The sequence below is a fragment of the Tetrao urogallus genome, assembly GCF_951394365.1.
Source record: "Tetrao urogallus genome assembly, chromosome: Z".
Classification (NCBI taxonomy): Eukaryota; Metazoa; Chordata; class Aves; order Galliformes; family Phasianidae; genus Tetrao; species Tetrao urogallus.
In genome coordinates this window covers 62,183,781-62,207,919 of record NC_136816.1, presented here as the reverse complement: position 1 = coordinate 62,207,919, position 24,139 = coordinate 62,183,781, and the positions used below count along the sequence as shown (strand labels likewise).

General features: G+C 41.2%; 1 protein-coding gene across 1 annotated transcript in view; it reads right to left on the bottom strand.

Annotated features, from left to right (window-relative positions):
- Positions 1-358: 358 nt before the first annotated feature.
- PLCXD3 (phosphatidylinositol specific phospholipase C X domain containing 3) overlaps positions 359-24,139 on the bottom strand; it is a gene marked incomplete at both ends in the record, with an annotated part of 95,186 nt that continues 71,405 nt past the window's right edge. The window contains one exon of the mRNA XM_079548031.1: positions 359-515. Coding sequence (XP_079404157.1) covers positions 359-515 — 157 coding nt within the window. The remainder of the gene's footprint in view (positions 516-24,139) is intronic.

Genomic DNA, 24,139 nt, shown 5'->3' with positions numbered 1-24,139 from the left:
AGCAGCAAATTTCTTGGCACTGCTCACAACCACAGAACACAAGAATTGCATTTGGTATCTCATGGAAAATATGTAAATGGTCTTCTCATATCAAACACTGTAAACATGGTTAGTTTTGCTCTTCACGTGAAACACAAATGTAAAAAATGATCATAATTGATTAAAATATTTCCCCTAAGCTCAGCCACTAAAGCCCTAAACACTTCAATGTATTTTAGAAAGATCAGTGTTCACACAATATTTCTTTTAAAATGCAATCTTTTCTCTCTCTCTCTTTTTTTTTTTATTTTTTTTATTTTTTATTTTTTATTTTTTTTTTAATTCTAAATAGCACAACAGCAAACATATTGCAGTACTATCAAGTAGTGTCATCTTCACCTTCATCCAGGGTATAGTTGAGCTTTATAACAGTGCTGATAAAGTCACCGAGTTCTACAAAATCTGCAGTGATAATATTCACACCACCTTCTCCTGGTTTCTGAGTTCGGACCCACTGCATCATTGCAGGAAGAGCCCTAAGGAGAAAACAGGAACAATAATTACTCATTAGGCAGTGAGACAAATGCACTGAGGCAGAATTTTCCAATATCGACTCCCATTGATCTCACTTGGTTTCCGAGGGATACACGTGGGTTACTGCTCAGGCTTTTGGAAAATTCCACTCTGTATAATTTTTATCCTCTGGATATAGCATGTTTGATTGTATTCAGCTTCTCAGAAGAAAAGAATACAAGGAGGGTCATACAGGCTTATCCTGATTACTTACCTTGCATGGGATTGTAGGAATCAACCAGACACCTTTTGATATCATCTGGACCTATGATTCCATGAGAATTACTTATGAAAACAAAGTAAGAGAGAACTCAACGCCATCTGTAAAGCATGTTTGATGCGTTCAAGGAAATACCAAAAATAGTATTTTCAGAAAGCACCATGACTTCTACACTACAAATACACTATAAATACAAACTATACTCATTACCTTGTCTTTCCTAGTACTAATATCCCTGCCATGAACTATAGTTCATAAAAAACAAATTATTAGTAACTGAACTAAAAAGCACCATAGTCCCTTCTCTAAAACAGCATATTTTTATTATGTCAGACCCCTAGTGCTGAGATATGTGTAAAAGGCATCTGTCTAGCTGAAGTATAACGTAGTCCTTCTGATTCCACAAAAATATAAACCACTGATCATTGGAAACGCTACGGGAAATGAAAGGGCTCCGTAGTTCTGCAGCAGCAGTCAAGAAAAAATATCCAGTGTTCAGAAGTTAATAAGGTCAAACAAAGTAATGCACAGATTTTTGAAAGAAAAGGAAATCGACAGTTGGAAGTAAATCCCAAAGATTGTGGTAAGTTCTGCAGCACTTGGAGTCCTCAGAACGAGCCTGGATGCTATCCTAAAAATACACTCTCTGTCAAGCTCCAGCTATGAAGTTAAACATCAGAATCTATGGACTGGATAAACATGCAGTCAGCTGAGATGATCATTTTTTCCCTCTGCTCCAAAATCCAGAGATCAATACTTTTCCTTCAGCCAACATGCTGCACAGATCTTTTCACTGAGAGAAGGTCCATATATAATGCTGGTCTGGCAGCAGTTTAAATCTCAAAAGCTTTAGGAAAACAGATCTGCAGAAAGAAGAACTATTAGAACTATTAGCAGGCACAGAATGTAGTGTTAGGGGCCAGAATCAGTCTTTAAAACAAAACAAAACAAAAAATAATTAACAAAAAATACACACTCATACACAACGTTAAAGTTAGAACCCTCCATGATTTTACAGGAGAACACAGAAAACAAATGTTTTGCTTAAGCAAAGCACATGCATCTATGTGCTTAAATACATTTTAAGATAACATATTTAGGACCAGCAGAGGGTTTTATGTCATATACTAATTCACCAGGACTGAAGCAGAGACATGCATATGCACCAGCTCATAGAGCTGAGCTTAAGCACTATGCTGTGAAAAAAACTAGCAAGTATATTTAGATTGATGCAGCCATAGAAAGCTGGAATTGCTGAACACTGGAGGATGACATGTGGATCCATTACTAAGATGGCAGGTGCCTTTGTCTTCAACATCCTGTTCAAGCTCTGTGAATTCTGGGTTTAGAGATGAACTGATTGAGTGTTGGCAGGCACAGATTTATTCCTTACGCATAAATTTATATCCTCATTATTTTACTCCCCTATGACACATAATTACCTCTTCAGGCACACTTTATTTGTTCTGAATCTGTTCTGACGTAATTTATCTTTTGACCATAGAGCTTCCTGCCTACACACTCAGCTGTATACTCTAAAATACCTTTTAATTTTTCCTACTCTTTTGTTATTAATCTAGTCCTTAGTGGATGGTCACATTCCCTTTGATTTGGGCTCTACTTTAAATTCAGTTTGCCCTGCCACTTCATTTCCAAATAGGTTTGGTAGTAGAAATGAGTTGTTTACACTTCACTGATATTTCAAACAGTTGCATGATCCTTGTCTGTACACAAATTTGCAGATAAAGTCACAGAAATCTTTTGTTTAAGAGACTACAAGCATTCAAAAATAAGTCAAAATTGAATCAGATTATCCAACAAAAAACTTGTTTGCATAGCAAAAACAAAGAATGCATCTCTGTGAAAATACATACCTGAAAAAAAGATTTCTCTGACCTTATCACATGTAACTCTGCTTGCGGTAGAAATTTGCAGAAAAACACATACCTTTCCCCATATTCATCCCACAGTGTCATCTTTAAGGAGGATCTACATCAATGACTGCATGAAACAAGGCTCTGCTCAGCTGTACACAGATATCTCACGCGCACACAGTAATTGCTAGAATAAGTGCACTTTAACATTCCTCAGGGTGTCTTTGTGATAGCAGCACAAACCTTGTTCACCCTCCCTTGTAATTTCCAGTCTCTGCATGCCTCAAACTAATAATTATTCTCATTAAGGGTTTTACTAAGAGGAACACAAACCATGCTGCGTGGCAGCCACCTACATGACTATGCTCGCAGAAACCCAATACATACCACAGTCTTAGTGGATTTTGTTGCAGTTTTGATAAAAGTGACAGAGCGTGAGGATGTGCCAGCTACTCAGCTTGCAACTTGACAGCACCACTCTGGTGACCAGGGCATAGCTCTCTCATGGAGGCTGCTACTATCCACATCTAATGGTCTCGCTGGGGAATCTGGTGCCAATGGTTCTGATCCCAGTCTTGCAAGCACTGGCAGCAGTCCAAACACATCAGAATGTGCCACACCTGTAGATACTAATGGTTGGCATCTTTGCTGCTAGGCAAAAACAATTCTACTAATTGAAGCCATGCTGTCATACTGTAACTACACCCACTTCTACATTGTTAGTGCAACTCACTCTCAATAATCAAACAGAATCACAGTGGTGGCAGTGCCATTGATGCCAATGTTGAAACTGCAGCAATTCAGTCTTCATCTCTCCTTACAGCCTCAGGCAACCTTCAGTCTCCTCACCCTCCTGTGCCTCAAACGCTTTTGCAGAAAAGGACACGCAGTGAGAGCTTAAGGAGTAAATCAAAAGTCTAGCTAGTCTGCAAAGAGTGCTGTGAGACTTCTACCTTACGAATAAACTGAGAGGGAAAGTCTCATATTAACATCTACAAACTATGAGCCAGGCAGCCAGAAAACCTGAGCATGCAGAATGCAGTCAGCCATTCAGAATAGATGTAAGCTTGTATCCCACAGCTATAAAACCCAGCCCTCAAAGCCAGAATGAAAGCTTTCAGCAGGAAAGGTTTCTAACCCCCAATGCTGCGAAATACACTGCAAGACTCTGAACCTAGGACACCGAAGAGTGCTGCTTGCCCAGAACTGTGCAGGAGAGAGGTCAGCTGGTCAGTGTATCTAAGCAGGAAGAAAGTGAGGAGTTTCGACCTCTCATCCCATGAGCTTGCACTCCAGCCTGCTGCCTCCGCCTCTACAACTTTGGGGCAGCCCAAAGGTAAGCCTGGAGGTGTGCACAGAAGATGCAGCTGGGACACAGCGTGCACTAGGCCCCACTGCATCCTGCTGGGATATCTGTATTCCTTCAAAGCCAAAGCTTGTCTCTCTAGATGGCACCCCATTAGGTTGCTCAGATGGGCACAGATTCCCCAAGATGTCTTACATCACTGTTTCCAGCTGAGGAGCCATGTACTTTCTCAGATAGTGCTGGTAGAGTGATTTTTATTTACAACTCTGTGAAACATAGGCTCAGCTTTGACAGTCACATTATCACCTCTATTTTTCCCATTATGCTTCTTTGTTCACACAAAAATAAATATGTGCCGGTGTCTTTTTATGTTTTTCATTTGTTTGAAGTTTTTCACTTCTTCAGGAACTATTCAATGACATGTTTGAGAACTGAACTGAGAAACCCTGCCCTAAACTTAAAGACATGAATAGACCTTTCAAAGCTATGACTTTTCTGTTTTTCTCCATCTGTGAAAGATCTCAGGTGGACTCCAACAGAACTAAACTCTATTTAAAAAATAGTAATACATTCAAGAAGCATCAGTTCAAGCAGCAAAACTGAGAGATCCATTATAGCTTTCAAAAAGAAAATATGACGTAACTAATTGCATTAAAATTTGCTTTAAAAAAAAATTGTTCTTTGGCTATTTTAGTTGTGCAAGAAGGTAGGATTTTTTTTACATGTCTGAGTCATCACAGACTGACAACAGAACATTAATGGCAGCAGATCTCCATGACAGGACCTCATGTGGGGAAAAAGCCATTCCTCTGCGCAGAGCTTTCAAGAGAGGAGGAGAAGCAAGTCTATGAGCACAAAGCAAAAGGGCTCTTCACTGTTTAGTCAGAGTCTGAGCCCTAATCAGCAGACAACAGATTTGCTGTAGTGATGTACGAAATTACTAACCCACGCAGGTATACTGGTCTCACTTCCAGATTGCAAAGCTAGCATTAAATGGCCATTACTAGCAACACCAGAGAGAACTGAAGTGGTACTTCTTGCTCAGGACGAAAGCGCCATGTGGCATTTCTTTCCCCTCCAGAAAAGTACACAGACTTTGGCAAATAAGTGTTATTGTTAAAAAAAAAACCAAAAACTCCTCTGCAGGTGGGTGTACATATATGGGCCAGAATTTGAATCCTTACACCTTTTCCTCCCTGTTTCATTCAATTTTAATCATATTTGCAAGAACAGTGACTAATTCTTGAGCCATAAGTCAGCACATGCTGACTTTGGCTTTTCAAGGATGCTGAGAATTCATTGCTCCAGTGGGAGCTGTGGATGTCTCATGTGTCACTGAATCATAAAAATCATGACTTCCAAAACCTTGAAAAGTTGCTCAAGTACATCCAGCCCATCTTGAGGCAGGATCAGCTACACACAGGTCAAATATACAAACCAATCCTAGTAAACATGCAGCTTACTCTGTTCTTACAAGCCTCCAGTGATGAAGATTGTAAAACCTTCCTCTGTATCTATAGTATTCCTATGTAAATATCCTCATACATTCTTGTTAATGTCAAAAATAGTCACCAAAAACACTGGCATTAAGGTGCGTTATTCAAGTGTTCATCGTGTCCAATAAAGATCAACTGTTTATCTAGCTTCCATGCAAACCAAGAAACCATTCCACAGTACTTAACTCTTCAGCGATTTTCTTTTGCAACAAAATTATTTTAAAAGGTTTATTTTTCTTTTACATACCACCCATTTGTTTCTGCCTCCAGATTACAATTTACCATTCTCTCAGTTGTGCTAATGTATCTGTTGTGACAAAATGAAAGGCAGCAAGTGGAAGCATTCTGGATTAAAAGACATAAATCAACCATTTTTAGTCCTGCCTCGTCCCACATGGCCCCAGCAGATTAAGGAGAATTGGTTATATAGGATCTTATAAACTTTTGAATTGGAACAACAAAGGAACAAATGACCTAAGTACAAGCGTGGACTGGCTGGGAAAGAACTCCTTCAATTTGATCCTCAGTTCTCAGATCCTCTCAAGCCAGCAGTTATGTGCTCATAAAACTGGCATTACTGATTACAGTCAGAAAATCTGGGCAATGTTGGGTGAAAAAAGCAAATTTTAGTATTCATAGTCTCAAAGGAACACAGGTGGGAATTCATTTGCCAGGATCCCGAATGGACATATTACACAGCCCACGAGCTGTCATGTTGCAGGTACAACGTATGTTAACACCCAACAGTTCTATATTTATTCTTCTGAAATGCTTTTCTGTTACTCAGTCATCTTCAATTGTTTCATACAGTTTGGAAATGCATCTGATCAGATGACACAGACTACCATAATATGGCCATATGAATATTTTACTGTAAATGATCATAGCACAAGTACTCCGCAGAGTTACACGGGACCTTGAGTTGTTGTTGGGCTTCTGGGTTTCATTTTAAAGAGGAGGCAGAAACAAGCTCAAAAGTGGCCTTTCCTAACCTCCCTTCAAAGGGCATTTCAGCTGTATTTATCGAATATATATTTCTATGCTCATGCAAGAATTCAATGGGATATTTAATGGCAGCAAGTGCTATGCTTCTGAAGGTGATTAATATTCAACATCCTATTTTTTTCCTTGTTATGTTTTTAGCCATTGCTCTCAGAACATTAACATAGCATAATGAATACATCAGCTGGTATGGGCTTCAGTGGCTTCTGTATTATCAGAGATCTCGCTAACAAAGCAACACTACGATTTTGGCTATTCTTTTGGTCAGTGTGTTAGGGAATGGAAGCGGGAAAAGAACAGAACTGAAAGTCTGAACTGAAAGTCCCAAAGTGGTCATGTCATAGATCATAGAATCTTTTGAGTTAGAATGTACCTTAAAGGTCATCTAGTCCAACTTCCCTATAACAAACAGGGACATTCGCACCTAAATATGGTTACTCAGAGCCTGGTCCAGCCTGACGCTGAATGGCTCCAAAGATGGGGCTTTCAGTTCCATTGCCTCACCACCACCACTGTTGTTGAAACCTTCTTCCTTGTGTCAAATCTAAATCTCCTGTCTTTTAGGTTGAAACCTTATCCCCTTGTCCTATCACAACAGACACAGTGAAAGACACTGTCCTCTTCCTTCTTATAGCTTCTCTTTAAATACTGAAAGGCCTCTACCAGATCTCCCAAAGCCTTCTTCAGGCTGAATAGCCCCAGCTTTCTCAGCCTGTCCTCAAAGGAGAGGTGTTCCATTCCATTTTTACAGCCCTCCTCTGGATGCACTTCAGGAAGTCCATGTCTCTCCTGCACTGAGGACTGCGCTTCTGGACACAGTACTCCAGGTGGGGGTCTCAATAGTACAGAGTATAAGAAAAGGACCATGTCATGACTAGAGAAGGTCTTGTAACAGATGTAATAGAGGGGAAAATACAGGGGAATAGAACTGCCACTGCCTCCTAATCAGTCTGAGTGCTGTTCAGATGTCAATCAGTTCAACCTTTTGTGAGCCAAAGAGGAATGAGGCTGAATGCTCATTTATACAAATACAGGCAGGTTGCTAGACTTTATCTGCTTGTGGCAATTGGTTTTGGAGCCCTTTCCAAACAGAAATCTGGCTGTTCAGCAAACTGTGGAGAAATCCACAGTAATGACAGGGAGAATGGCTATAAAAACAAGAACTGGATTTTATTCCATTGCCTGTTAAACACAAAGCCTCTGCTTTTTTTTGTAAGAAAATGTCTTTCACCAATAAAAGAAATAGATAAAGCTTTTTATTTTCCTTCTCTGCTTTAAAAGTTACTTTTAAAAATTCTTAAAAAAAAAAAAAAAAAGATTTGTAGCCTATTTTGTAGCCTATTTACTCATTATGTTTGATTCACTGCATTAAAACTACTCAAGTCTGGTCAGGTGTTAAGAACGGACCAGTGATTGGGAACTGCTTTGTCACTTTCATGTAATAATTCATCAAAGATTCTTTCTGCTTTGTATCTCCAAAATTTTTCTTGACATTTATTGACAGTTCCTGTGCTCTTTATTGTGTCATGATCTGTGTTCTCAAGCATTTCCAGAGTGAAGCTATTATTGTAGGTTTTTTTTCTCCTTAGAAGTCACATAATTCCCATTGCATAGAGTTACGCATTTTTCTATTGTTGTACTGAATTATCTGTTTCACATTCAGCAAACATTTCTATTTACTGTTCTGAGAACCCACCTACGGAACTGATGGAACCAAATAGAAACTGTGTCAGCTGATTTTGATTCCTATTCCACATAACCCTACTGACACCGCATCACGAATGCCCTTCTCACACTTTCCAAGTTGCAAGAAATATGGCTCTGATAGACCTCATTTGTACAAATGTAAACAAGTAATCACACCATTAAAGAACCTTACATGAATTAATATCATACAGAAAAACAAGCCAGCACTGTCGTCACTGGCAAATCAGCATTCATCAGTTTTTTTTTTTGATACATTTTTTTCAGTCTAGTTCCCTTGCCCAAGCCTATAGCTGAGAAAGCTATCTCTACTGGAAGGAGCCATTTTACATGATGCAAAAGCAAATGACTTGGGCCAGGAAGTCCTGAGGCATCTTCCAAAAGAAATCCTTTATAAGTAACATACATCTTCCTCAGTGGTGGTGGCTGGGACGTAATTTCTTACTACCTGAGTCCTGTAGGTAATCATACAAATTAAGTTAAAGCCATCTGTACCATTAATACATGACTATGTCCATTAAAAATTCTGCCATTTACAAAGGCTATAACTTACTTGTCATTATCACACTTAACAGTTACTCTCCCACCTCCTGAAGACAGACAGCTTAAGCTTTTTTATGCCAAATCGATGCCATGTTTTGAACACCACCAAGGAGAAAGCCTTGGGCAGACAACAGGCTGGGGGCTCACCATTCCTGCCTTCTGGCAGTTACTCAAAGCCTCCTGTACATGTGCCCTGAACATGCTACCTGTGCTGCCCACAGCAAAGCTCTGCTCCTAGGCATCTGCAGCAGTTTACAGGTATAGTGTGGACCAGAATTGTTAAGCTGATCTGACAAGTGCCTGAGGGGCATGGCTGCAGGCAGCTATCATCTCCCTGCGTGTAAGAAGGTTTGTGTACACTGCACATCCTTTTCTTCCTCTCCAAAGCATAGTGCTTATGAGTTCAGCCTTTTGCCAGCAGGCAACAAAGCATCAAGATGCTTTCAAAGTCCTAAATGATCTTGCAAGTCCTTTCCAACGTTGTGATTCCATGATTCAGCAGAAAGCTGAAAACAAGATCAAAGCAACCATAATCAAACAGGTGGAATAGATCATATACTGACACGAGAGCTATTGGTCTCTGGAATCTGAATCCATACATGCCCATGAAGAATCATGCAATCCTTGGACACCCAGCAGTGGTCTCCAACACAACCACCCTGTAAGAAACTGGGAATGAGACAGATGAGCAGAGCAGAATTATGTGAGAATGGATCCTACCTCACAGTCACGGGCCAGTGTAGACCTCAGGAGGACAAATAAAAAAAATGTCTCACTAAAAGACAGTGCATGTTTTAAAACTGCTGTCTTGAAAAATCCTGTCTTCTGGGTGCCCAGCACTCCTACAGAATAGAAATACTCCCACTTCCTCCCCATGCTAACAAGGGAAACAGGAAGGAACTGCAGCAATGCATTTTGTACTAAGCACTAGAGGTTTTGCAGTGATTTTCCAACCTGTTATCAGTGGCTAACTACCACATTTTCTTATGGGTCTTATGATAGATGGCATTTGTTTTACAACCCCACTGCCTGGAATCACAGTATGTGAGAATCCTTCTTGCTCTGAAGTTATGGAAACTACCCAGGGAAGAGGAAGCCTAAAAGAAAACAAACAATAAGACAACAGAAAAGTCTTCAATGATTAATTTTTAACATCGTGTTCATTTCTACTCAAAATTTCAATTTATTTAATTTGGCTATCCTTTTTAATCATTTGATATCCTAAGTATTATAATAAAAATAGAAAAAATGTAATCAAAATAGAAAAAAAATTGGATGCCATTTTGGCTTCAGAGGGCATTTTAAAACTTTAATATAGTATAAAACAGTATAAAACAGTATAAAAGCATGTTATAGTTGGTGCAGCAGTATTAAATATTCACATCCAAAGAAACAATCAATTACAGATGTAAATGGTTTAATTCTTGAAATGGAGGAAGAAAACTTGTGTTTTCTTCAACACGCAAGCACAAAAGTATAAAAAGCACTGGCTTCACTGTAAGACAAAATTACAACTTTTTCTAACTTTGGCCATCTGCCAAGCCAGCTGAGCAGAAACTTCTATAACTTTGATGCCAAGGAGCCAAATGAAGGCACCTCACCAGGGCTCCTCAACCTTGGGTCCTGCACTGTGCTGGGGAAAGGACCCCAAAAACCTGTGTCATCTGTATCTCATCTCATTGATTTCTGTCCCTCAACCTGAAACCAGTCACCAGCAGACTGTTTTCATTTCATTCATGTTAGCTTATATCTCCTACACTTTGCTCACATACTCATCTCAACCCAATACCAAATTTTGGCTGTTAGGTAATGGTATCAGCTGAAATTCAACTACTAACACTCATCACACATGCCATGGATATACACTTGTACATCTCATGGCTTCACGTGGTATCACAGTTCCCAACACGTGTCCAGGAAGACAAATTAAAAGACTGGCTTCCTCTAAGGGACACACAGAACCTGCTTTCAGAAGTCCTACCGACACAGGCAAGGGCAGAGAGCACATACAAAAAGAGACTTATTCATCAGTGATTTACACCCAGGATAGGAAGCAATTGCTGAGTTTCATCTGTAAATAAGCTGTTGCCATCCTAGACTGTCCACGGCCAATGCTTCCTCCAGCAGACTCAGCCAAGATTTGCCACCATGTGATGCCTGAGACCTTCCGAAGAGCTCTCCTCCAGGTGCAGAGCTGGAGGTTACTCCCCAGTTGATGGTTTCACTTGTCCCTGACGGCTCAGCCCCTTGCTAAAAACTGAAATTCTACAGCATGTAATACTTGAATGATGCAAGGAAGATGAGACTAAATGGCAGTGAACACCAGTAAATAATTAAAAAAAAAAACAACGGGTGTGCATGGAAGAAATATCCTGAAATTAGACATAGAGAATAAGATTGGGTCCACTGGTGGAAATTTTCACTAGTATTTAACCCTGCCATAACTCTGCAGCATGAGTGAAAAAACAAAGCAGTTCTGAACAAAAACTTGTTTTGAATAACTAGAAAAAATGAGAAAAAAAAACCACATCACTCTCAGGGAAAGCAGAGAAGCTAAGTGGAAGGCACAATACTTAAGGCACTTTGAGTTGCCAGCGCTATCAGTTTACTGCATGACCTATAACATAAATTTGCATAACACTGATGTTTCCAGTGAAACAGACAATACAAGAAATCCAAATTACATAATGGAAAAGATAAAATGTAGATTTTTTCATTTATGTAGCCTGAAAAATTAAGGGTTTTTTTTTTTTTTCCCTGCACCTGTAGATGCTTCAAAATTAAACTAAATCTCTCTATTTGAATCTTTTGCTACTGAATACAGAACAAAGCAATTTCCATTTCCTTTCAAATCAAACTGCTCTAAGTGGTTCTAATTTTTTTGTTTCATCAAGCAATATTACAAGGAGTCTGCAGAGGCAAAGAACAGACTAGCAAAGTATACAAAACTGCACTGCTGTTTGCCAAGCACCTTGCTCAGTGTTACACAATGCATTACCCACAGACATACCAATCACAATGAAGCAATCCACCCAACAAAGCTGAAATGGAAAATGGTTACAAAAATTATTGCCTTAGAAAAAAAAGCACAGGAAATAGCCATTTTTCCAGAAGAAGCACATCAAGTCATAGAAATTGCGAATAATTACAGCTCTGATTTGAGTGAATAAAAAAACAGGAAGTAACATAGTAGGAGACAAAATCATATAGGAACATACAGAGTTTTTCAGTTAACTGAAAAAATTAAGCATCCAGCTAATATTCAACACAGCCAATTAAACAGTGGTCTCTAACTTTCGCTCCTTTAAAATTCAAATAATCTTAAATGAGATGTTTTAAAAGAGCTACTTTGAATTTGTCAAAACATTTCAATATTTCTAAAATATTAAATTAGAAAATATCAAGAAAAAAATGTTCTCCCACTTTCATTTTCTTCACTTTCATTTACTTATCACTTGGGACCTAATTTCAAAAATAACATCAATGCTTCTCAAAAATTGTTTTTTTCCAGCAAATTTCCATTCAGCATCAAAATTCCTCTCTGCTGTACGCCTCTTCATCTGAGATACAACTTCGTCTACTTCCTACTGCTTTTTCTTTATATGAGCAACTATCCTCTTATATGCACTGAAACCCCTCCATTTCCTTCCACCAATCTTTATGTCCAAAACTAATTTTATTGTTTTGTATCAAACAGATACACAGTACTAAACTCTTATTACATTGCTGTCATTGCTTGCCATGTTTGTTCTCTAGAGCACATTTTAAAACCTTATATAAACAAAAAAACAAAATGAAGAACTGACAATCAGTACAAAAGTCTTGTTTGGGTCTTAGTTATGGACTTGAGCTTTCATGCTCACTTTGGTTCATGCTGTTCCACTGGCGTCTAGAAAGCATCTGATCTGGCTTAGCAACTATAACTCATCTTTTTGTGAGACTGGTGAATGGTACACAGCAGCCTTGAGTGCAGAGTGGTTGCTGAATAGCTGGAACGGAAAAAAGTCATCGCAAAGGCCAGACCAGCAGCCAGACCAAGCTGTGCAAGTCCAGGACCTTCAAATCCCGACTCTTTTTGCTACAACAACTGCTTTATCTCACAGGAGGAAAATTATTATCCATTATACATTTTCTGGCTTCTAGTTTTGACTTCATATAGCAAAATCAGCTTTATTAATCAATTGTATCCCAGGGGCAATATCCATTAAATAGTATCCTAAGCATAGCTGTGAAGCATTTAGCAGCAGCAGTGTTCACAGAATATGGAAGGTTGGAAAAGACTCCAAGATCATCTTGCCCATGGGTACCCAATCTGTTGGCTTGCCTGGACTGCATTTACCAACTACCGGTTGTTTTGGGCCACGTCGCTCTGAAAGTAATGCCTCCCACTTATTTCCAGGCAAACAACAATCTATATAAGGCAAATAGTAACACAATTCAATAGAGAAAATTCTCAGCTGTTTTTCAACACAATCAGAAGTTATGCATTTTTTCCAGCAATGAACAAGAGTGTGCATACTTTGCTCATAACAATCTGACCCACTGACATCACTGCTGAAACAGCACATACAGAAGAAGCTGGAATGAGCCAGCAGTGTGCACTTGCAGCCTGGAAGGCCAACTGTGTTTTCGGCTGCATTAAAAAAGGAGTGGCCAGAAGGGAGAAGGAGGTGATTGTCCCCCTCTACTCAGCTCTTGTGAGGCCCCATCTGGAGTGCTGCATGCAGGTCTGGGGCTCCAGCACAAGAAAGATGAGGAGGTCTTGGAACAAGTCCAGAGGAGGGCCACTAAGATGATCAGAGGGATGGACCACCTCTCCTGTGAGGAAAGGTTGAGGGAACTGGGCTCGTTTAGCTTGGAGAAGAGAAGGCTCCAGGGAGACCTCATTGTGGCCTTCCAGTACTTGAAGGGAGCATACAAACAGAGGGGGAATGGCTGTTTACATGGGTTAATAGTGATAGGACAAGGGGGAATGTTTTTAAACTGAGAAAGGGGAGGTTTAGGTTAGATATTAAGAGGAAGTTTTTCACACAGAGGGTGGTGAGGCACTGGAACAGGTTGCCCAAGGAGGCTGTGGATGCCCCATCCCTGGAGCCATTCAAGGCCAGGCTGGATGTGGCTCTGGGCAGCCTGGTCTGGTGGTTGGTGACCCTGCACATAGCAGGGGGGCTGAAACTAGATGATCACTGTAGTCCTTTTCAATCTAGGCCATTCTATGATACGATATGACTCTGTGATACAGCTTCACTGTGCTCACATTTGCTGTTTGGTTTCAACAACAATTAAGCATCACTGAATGTCAGTGGATGTAATTTTTCTGTAGGAAGAATTCAGTGACAGACCTTTGCTTCATACACACTTCACAGTCAGACACTATTGCACCAGGCTGCCCCTCTGCTGCCATTTGTCACACAGCAACAACATGTAAAGGAATATTGGTGGGAAGGCTCAGCCTCTTCTGCCATACCACCAGTATCCACCTCTGACATCATAGGCTAATATAATAAAACAGGAGGCATTACTTCCAGAGCAACCCTCGCAAAATATACAATATTGTTAATACAAGTAACAAAACATTTTAACCTGAATTATTTTTCTTAAGACATTTAAAGAAAGAGAGAGGAACAAAAACATAAAACAAATAGGATATTTGACCTTGTTTCTGTGAAACTAACATATCGGTCTGGTTTGATGGTGGTGGCTGCAATTCTTAGTAAGGTTTCAAGGTGTTTATCAGAGATTTCTGAAGGAATTTTACTCTTCCAGTACTTCATCCTTGACAATAATTGCTCAAAATGTGTATACTGGCAAAAAGCAATGACATGAATAAAATGTAACTGTAAAGCAAAGAGTATTCTTCTCTGCTAAGAATTTGGAAAGGGATTCAGAAAGTCCAGTAGAGACATGATCAGATTTCTGAGTTTAATATCTGATTGCAACTCTGTACATTTCATCTGAAAATGTGCAGGTCCTGTATTTATATCAAGTGAAAATGGTCCTGCAAACATAAATTGATGACATTTTTTCTGGCAGTCTTGAAACCCCAAGCTGGGATGTAGCTGACACACCCGAGGGATGGATGGGATGCCTACAGAGGGACCTGGACAGGCTTGAGCAGCATGGCCTGCAAGGTGTAGGTGGTCACTCTGCTCCTCTACTCGGTGCTGGTGAGACCTCACCTGGAGTACTGTGTTCAAATGTGGCTTCCTCAGTACAGGAGATACATGAACCTGTTGGAACATGTTCAGAGGAAGGCCACAAAATTGATCCAAGGCTTAGAACACTTTCCCTTACGAGGACAGGCTGAGAGAGCTGGGGTTGTTCAGCTTGGAGAAGGGAAGGCTCCAGGGTGACTTGAGAGCGGCCTTTCAGTATCTAAAGGGGAGCTACAGGAAAGAAGGGGACGGACTCTTAAGCAGAGTTTATTGTGATAGAATAAGGGGCAATTGTTTCAAGCTTAAAGACAGTAGATTTAGGTGGGGTAAAAGGAAAAAGTCTTTCATAGCGAAGGTGGTGAGGCACTGGAATTTAGAGATGTGGTGGGAGCCTGGAGATTTTCAAGGCCAAGCTGGACCAGGCTCTCAGCACCTGATTGAGCTGTGGATGTCCCTGTTTGTTACAGAGGAGTTGGATTTGAGGACCTTTAAAGATCCCTTCCAACTCTAAAGATTCCATGATTCTGTGATTCTCTTTTCAAATTCCTTTATCAAAACATCTGCATATTCTTTGCTGTTCTTGCTTGTCTTGTGTTTAGCCAATGTATCAACATGCATACAGTTATTTGCCATCACTTGAATCAGCACTGCACATCACTGTCTTCCCTGTGCCTTGCTTTGCATTGACACAGAGTTAACAATGCACTAACTGGCTGTTACTGAGCAATGGATGCATGCCTGGAGCTGCTCAGCAGAGAAGAGCAGTTGCCCTTAAATCGCGGAGAGGTAATAGGCTGCATTGAGAGCTGTGGTGGGCTGCATGCATGCCTCATCTAGTCCAACCGTCCACCAATATTTCCCCACTAAACCATGTCCCTTAGTACCATCTTACTGTTTCTGGAACACCTCCAGGGATGATGACTCAACCACCTCCCAGCCCCCTCCAGCACCTGACTGCTCTTTTGGAGCAGAAACTTTTCCTAACATCAAACCTGAACATCCCCAGGTGCAACTTGAGGCCATTCCCTCTACTCCCATCCCTAGTTACAGACAGCCTCAATACTTTTGGTTGTTTTCCTTACAATCCATTACCAACAAGCCAAAAGCATTCCATCGAGTCCTGTATCATAGAATCATAGAATGATTTGGGCTGGAAGCGACCTTTAAAACCAACTAGTTTCAAACCCCTGCTATAGGCAGGGACATATCCCTCTAGACCAATTTGCTCAAAACCCCATCCCCGGACTTGAGTGCTTCCAGGGAGGGAGCATTCACAACCCTGCTCTTCCAATTTACAAACATTTTCCTTTCTCATGTCCCTGCATGCCATTAAAAAAAAAATCCTTAAAAAAAATTCCTCCTCAGCTTTCCTGTAGGCACCCTTCGGGTCCTGGAAGGCTGCTATAAGGTCTCCTTGGAGCCTTCTCCAGGCTGAAGAATCCCAGCTCTCTCATCCCATTCTCACAGAGGAGGTACTCCAGCCCTCTGATCATCTCTGTGCCCCCTCTCTGGACCTGCTCCATCAACTTCATCTCCTTCTTGTGCTGGGGGCTCCAGAACTGGATACAGTTTTCCAGAAGGGGTCTCATGAGAGCAGAGGGGCAGAATCACCTCTCTTGACATGCTGGTCACACTTCTCTTGATGCAACTCAGTATACGGTTAACCTTCTGGGCTTCAAATGCACATTGCCAGCTCATGTTAAATCTTTCATCAATTGACACTCCCAAATCCTTCTTCTCAGGTCTGCTCTCAATCCATTCTCTGCCCAGCCTGTATGTGATTGCCCTGGCCCAGGTGCAGGACCTTGCACTTGGCCTTGTTGTACTTCATGATGTTGGCATGGGGCCACATATCATGCCTGTCCAGGCCCCTCTGAATAGTATCCCTACCCTCCAGTGTGTCAGCTGTCAACTACAACAATGCCAAAGTATCCAGGAAATAAAACATAAAAGTGACTGCTCTTCCACAAGAAGAAATGATTGCTCTGGTCCCAAGTGGGGAGACATACTCTTGAGGCTCTTTCTGACAACGTGCCTCCAAACTGGCAAGTTCTGTCCCCTGATGCAGGCAGGGCCCCAACTTCTCAGTAACCAGTGGGGCTGTGAACGAATACTGCAAGCGTGCCTGTTTCCTTCTGTCAGGAGACCAGACATGAGCAGCCCAGCCAGAAAGAGGATGCACTGTGCTGACCTGCCCTTCCATCTTTGGTGAAGAATAAGGTTACATGTACAAGAAAATGCACAGCTGCTTCTGCAAGTTCAGGTTAGAAGCCATTGTGTTCATCTAAACAAGAAAGCTGGGAGGAATCTGCCAACTAATTATCTCTCTCCTCATTCAAAGGCTGATAAAGCTAATCTTATAAGCAGTCAGCTTTCTTACTCCTGCTTCTCTGAGATTGTTGTAAAACTTCACTGATCTGATGGCAGGAAGCCCTTCTCTTACTTCCAGCCTAAATTTGTTTAGTCAATTTGTTTAGTTAGCTGTTTCTGTTGCGAGAACACTGGCCGTTAGCCTAAACTGCTATTTTTCCTCCCTGGTATTTATTCTCCTGTGATATTTATAGACAGTAATCACATAGCCTCTCAGGCTTCATTGTGCAAGGATAAACAAGACAAGCAGTCCCATGTCTCCAGCAATACATTCCCAGTTATCCGAATAGTCCCTCTTGCACCTGTTCCAGGTTTAACCTACTCCCAGCACAGGAATGATCACAATTGCACAGGATATCCAAAGATACCCTACCAGCACCTCAGGCAACATCATCGCAGCCTTTCTGTGAGTGCTGGAAATGCCTTGGTGCATATCAAGATGATGCTGCTCATTTTCCCAGACACTTTCCACTGAGGACTTAGCTTTATCCAGCCGCAAGTGACACTACACCTTGCCTTGCTTCCCCAGATGATTGTATTCCACCTTACCAGAGCATGTTCCCATTCCAGATCATCTCTAAATTTTGTAGATCCTAAGGTCATGCAATTCCTTCTGTATGTTACTCTTCTACTATGATGACAATCAAATTGTGTTAACAGCAAATGCATATAGTCGAACCTAGGGTCCTTCGTGGAAATACTAAAGATCAGCAGTCTCTATAAGGAACAGTACTATTACCTTCTCCTCCATCTGGTACTTCCAACCAATTGCACTTCCATTTCTGATTTTTAAATTCCATTTCCCTTGATGATAACCTATTTTACACTTTACTTGCTGCATTAATGAAATTAGCAGCAATCCAGTTTTCCTGTAAAATTTTCATATAATTAGTTACAAAAATGAATCAAGAAAGTTTGTTGCAATCCACCTCAAAAACCTCATCAACATTTATCAAACTTTCCATTAATCTTTCTATCTTTAATTATCACCTCTTTCTTGTTGAGCTCTATGGTCAAATCTTCTCTCAAAAGGTTATGGAGGCTCCAATCATTTCCCTACCGATTTTAGATGGGGATGCAACATTTGCTGTTCTCCACTATAAAACATTGCTTTCACAGACCTGTTTCAATATGTGCAATGCTTATGCATTTAGCAATTATACCATACAGTTCACTCTCCTCTTTGGTTGTATTCAGTTTTTCTAAGATGTTTACCCCAACTCTAAGAAGGCTGCAAGAGGAATCCTCACAGTTAAGACAGTGGAAACTCAGGCCGCAGAATGGATCATGTAGCATCCCAGGCTTTTGGCCTTACAGAGCAGAGTTCATCCAGTTGTTCAGAGGTCTCTTGAAGCTTGTGCAAACCTAGAAACAGAATCTTGGGGATTGGAAGAGACCTCTGGGGATCATCTAGTCCAACTACTCCAACAAAGAATGTTCCCTAGAGTAGGTTACATAGGAAGTTCCAAGCGAGTTTCGAATACTTCTAGAGAAGGAGACTTCACAACCCCCACGGGCAGGCTGTTCGGACTTCTTAACTAAGAGACGTTTTTCATCATGTTTGAATGGACCATCCTATGTTCCAGTTTGTGTCCTGTTGCTTTGCACCACTGAAAAAAGCCTGTTCACACCCATTTGATTTCTGCACTGTCAGTATTTATAAACAGTAATAAGATCCCCCTCAGACTTCTCTTCTCTAGGCTTAACAGTCCCAGCCTTTCATCATAAGGAAGATGTTCCAGGCCCCTCGAAGATCCCCATCCTTCTTGAACTGAGAAGCCCAGAACTGGATGCTACTCCGGATGTGGCCTCCAGGACAGAATAGAAGGGGAGGATCACCTCTCTTGATCTGCTGGCCACACACTGTTCCTAATGCCACCAGAACACCGTTTTTCCTTGCCACAATAGTACATTCTGCTGGTTCATAGTCAACTTGTTGTCCACAAGGACACTCAGCTCCTTTTTCACAGAGCCCTTTCCAGTAGATCAGCCCTGAACTTGTACAAATGCAGACAGATCATTCAGCACAGAAATCTTGTTAATATTGTCAGGTTTGATTTTTCATATTAAAATTTATTTTTGCATTCATATGTCATATTACATGTGAAAATACGTAAGGCTGAAAAAGAGGGGAAAATATTTTCATATTAGTTTTGGTTTTTACTATCTACTAGATAAAAAACTGGCTTCCAAGCTCCACGGTGAATAAACAAAGCAGAACTTAACATGAAGATAACCACGGTTAGTACTGTTAATTTTAGCCAACTCACAAAGGCCTGTTGCTGAAGTAATGGTGGTACAGTTTATGTATTGCACTGGGCTGTGGAATCCAATGGATGGAACAAAATCTATTTATGCCAGTCTGGTAGGTATTTTTCCTGAACTTTGAGCCACTCTTTCTAATATGTGTTACTGACAGATTTTATAACAAAATGCTAACAGTCATTTTTTGTTAAAATTTGGTCTTACAGCTATCAGTCTTGAAATGGCTCAGTGATGATGCAATCACTGGCAAAACAGATCAACAGCAAAATTCAGCTTTCTCTCAAAGCTAAGTCATCTTCATTAGACTCTTTCACACTGCATATTACTGACTTCATATTACATCTACCATTAGGCTGTCTGAGATGGTTTCAAGTCATCATAAATATTAAAATGGACAGCTAGTCTGTTTTACTCTTGGACAAAGTAATTAGGCTAAAGTTTAAAATATAAGCAGCAGGTTTTGATGATTTTTTTCCTGCAAGAAAGTAAAGGTCCTGGAAATGTGCCTCACATTACTTAGATGGTAGATTCTCCCTGAAGAACCTTATCCTTTTACATCATTTGTTATCATGTATGCCAGGTAAATTACTATTGTTAACAATAATGCTGTTTTGCTTGGCCAGTAGCTAAAAAGTAAGACAGTAATTCACAACAGTCATGAGCAAAAGAAAAATGTAGAGTAGAAATGAGAAAAAAATATGCTAGAGTCTCTAGATTTGTTTGCTTGTCATTTGCAAACAATGATGTCCAGGGGAAGGCAAAGACTGGTCATTTCAGTGCTAGACATCCTTTGTGGTATTACACAGTTCTGGCATGAGACCAAGAACTTCGGTTCTGTGAGAAACTCCTGCATTTCAAAACATGCTTCTATTTCAAATTAGAAAGCAAATACAACGGTGTTGGCCTTTCCCATCACATAAATTTCAAAATCTATATCTGAATACAAAAATGAAAGTTGTGTGTATAGTAACAGCATTACATAATACAATTAACACTGTAACATAAATCTGAAGACAAGATGGAATTAATAAGAGCACAAAGTTGAAATGTTTTGACATAAACTGTTTTTGTAAAGTAGACTTCTCCCCGGAGAAAAACACTGAAACATGAAGTCATAAAAAATAGGGTAGATTAAGATACCTGTAGTTTTCAATACAGAGCTGCACCAATGGCAAAAGGAACAATTTTTTTGTAATCGCTAGATTGAAACAATTCAACACAAACATGCACCTACTGCCACATTCAACAAAACTAACAAGTGTAGTCCAAAATATTAAAAGGAGGAAATAAAATATTTACTAATGTAGCATGGACGTGATCTCAAATTAGCCTTTAAAGCAGAAGTGACCAAGGTTTTCCAAGAGCAAATGATGACCTGGAGAGCTCCTCTGGTTCTGATTCACAGTAAAAAGAACCAGACATTGTGAAAAGTCTCATTTTTCCAGTAATACTTACAACTTTTGAACTGAGCTCATATTTTATTTAATGAAACTTCACACTGATGAACTTGGGTTTCACTTTGTTCAACATCTTCATCAATGACCTTGATGAGGGGATAATGGCCACCCTCAGCAAGTTTGCTGATGATACGAAGTTGGGAGGATTGGCTGACACGCCTGAAGGCTGTGTTGCCATTCAGCAAGACCTGGATAGGCTGGAGAGCTGGGCAGAAAAAAACCGGATGAGGTTTAACAAAAGCAAGTGTAGGGTCTTGCATCTGGGGAGGAATAATTGCATGCACCAGTACAGGTTGGGGGATGACCTGCTGGAGGGGAGCTCTGCGGAAAGGGACCTGGGTGTCCTGGTGGATGACAGGTTGGCCATGAGCCAGCAGTGTGCCCTTGTAGCCAAAAAGGCCAATGGCTTACTGGGGTGCATTAAAAAGAGCGTGTCCAGCAGGTCGAGGGAGGTGATCCTCCCCCTCTACTCTGCCCTGGTGAGGCCTCATCTGGAGTACTGCGTCCAGTTCTGGGCTCCCCAGTACAAAAAAGACAAGGATCTCTTGGAAAGAGTTCAGCGGAGGGCCACGAAGATGGTGAAGGGCCTGGAGCATCTCTCCTGTGAGGAAAGGCTGAGTGAACTGGGTCTGTTCAGCCTTGGGAAGAGAAGACTGAGAGGGGACCTGATCCAGGTCTATAAATATCTAAGGTGTGGGGGGCAGAATGGCGAGGCCAGACTGTTTTCAGTGGTGAGTGGAGACAGGACAAGGGGAAACGGCTGGAAACTGCAGCATAGGAAGTTCCGCACAAACATGCGCAAGAACTTCTTTACAGTGAGGGTGACGGAGCACTGGAACAGGCTGCCCAGGGAGGTGGTGGAGTCTCCTTCTCTGGAGATGTTCAAGACCTGCCTGGATGCCTACCTGTACGATCTGGTGTAGGGAACCTGCTTTGGCAGGGGGGTTGGACTCGATGATCTCTGGAGGTCCCTTCCAACCCCTACAATTCTGTGATTCTGTGATTCTGTGATTCTGTGGTTTCTATAACAGAAATGAAACAAGCCATACCATAGACCATCATGGTAAAGGTAAACTGAAATAAGCTTTATACAGCTAATAAATTTGTAACAAAGGATTTTGGAGGACACAAGAACAATAAACTGAAGAGTAAAGCCAGGGTAAAGAGACACCACAACAGAGAGGGCAGCCCTTTCTCCTTCAGAGTGTGAGTTGTGCTCCACCAGCAGAAGACAAGGCATATTTGTCATATCAGTCACACAAGTGAAGGGTTACTGCAGTGGCTCCTGATCTTATGACATACAGACCCAGCTGCACACAGCAGAAACTAAAATGCAAATGAAGAACAAATAAACAAATAACTCAATCAATAAGCAAAAATTTCCCCACCAGCTGCTATGCATCTGTACCACAAAAGCAACGTACCCTGAGAAGAACGACTCAGCGCAGGAGCAGGCATACAGTATGGTCAGTGCTGTCTGTAAAGCTGCAGAAGATTACTGAGAGGGAATTACATTAAGTTGGGCAGTGGTTGGTCCACACAGTGCATTTTCAGCTGCTGTAGAATAAAGGAAAGTCCTGCCTGAGCTGGAATATATTTTTCCAAGAAGCAGCCTCCCTATAACTCTCATGAGAAATAGCTTGCAAGAAAAAAAAGACAATAAATGATCACTGCATGTCATACTACTTCCATAAATGCTCCTCAGGCTGCAGTGTACAAAGAAAGAAGTCTTCTACCAAGAAGTGACCATTCAGCTGCATTTGTGTCTTTTCTGTTTTAGCACAGCCAGACAGGAATATCACAAAACATTGTGTGAAGGAGAGAGGAGCCAGCAGCAAACGCCACAAGCAACAGAGATCATTACCATCCAAATGCTTTCTGATCCGAAATCAGCAGCAGGATGGCACTAAGCAAGGACAAGCGAGTGGGAATCAGAACACTTCATTTGCAAGGCTTTGGCAATAATCTTGCTCATCTCTGTCAGATGAGTCCTGCCCTTGAACTACTGCATAAGGTCACTCAGCTGATAGAGTCGTGCTGTGCCATGTGGCGATGCTCTTCAGAAAAACGACACTAGTCTTCACACACATTCATCACAGTTACCTGCAGAACTGCTTGCCTGGCTCCTGATGACAGCCTGAAATATCTCTAGGTATGTAAGTCCCTTTCCCTGATTCCTCACAGTGGCACTAGAAACAGCTTTAAAAGCTGATGTTAACTCTCTCATTTCAGATTTAATTATTTTGTTTTAATTGACCAAATCCTTATCATCATCATACAAGCAACAGAAGTAGAAATAAATCTTATTGGACTGACTGCTTGCAACTGTCAAGAGGAAGAAATTAAACAAAGCAAAAGCTGTGTGTGTGGAAGCAAGAGGATGCAAGGAAAGGTGGTCAGGGAAAGGATGGTCCTGAGCAGGGGCGGATGTCAATAGGCCGCTTTCACCCTGTTCCCTGTGAAGAGCAGTGAGAGCGGGTCATTTGGGGCAGATCCACTCAGGGGTCACTGCTTTGGTTTGCAGCTAAGGTGCAATCCTGACTCCACCTGCTTGTTGGCCACTCACTTTTCAAGGCATCCTCCTTAACCAGAAGGGCTGCCGTGCTTGCTTTCCTTCCAGGAAGCCCTGGTAAGCAGCAAAACCAAGGCAATCCATAATGAACTGACTCTAAATAGTCAAAGAATCACTCATCCTGTAGACAAGGAGGCAAGTTGCTTTGCAACATCATCTCCAGTCTTGGGAAACAGGTCACTACATGCCCTGGCTAAAATGATCCCTTTCTGGTTACTTGAACAGTGCAGTCCACTACTACTGCACAAATCTTCTGAATTACAACATCACCTAGGAGCTTTGATTCCAATAGCCCCCACTGGAAAAGGAGAGAAGCCAGCTTTTGACATTTGAATGTGCAAATCCAAATGGGGAGGGCAGAGGGCTACTCTTGTCCCTCATCACTGGCCAGCAGCAAAATCGAAAAGATGCATCACCCAAGGTTCAGATCAGTTCTTGATTCTTGGTTTCCTACATAGTTGCTGGCACAACTGAGAGTACCATGGCACTACTTGAAAGATAAAGCTAAGCAGGGTTTAATACCCTAATAAGTAACAAATGATGTTAAGAGTTCCTCCTTTGTGCTACAGCTCAGAAAATGAAAAATTTCACTGGGAAAGTACTTGCATGTCACCATGGCTCTG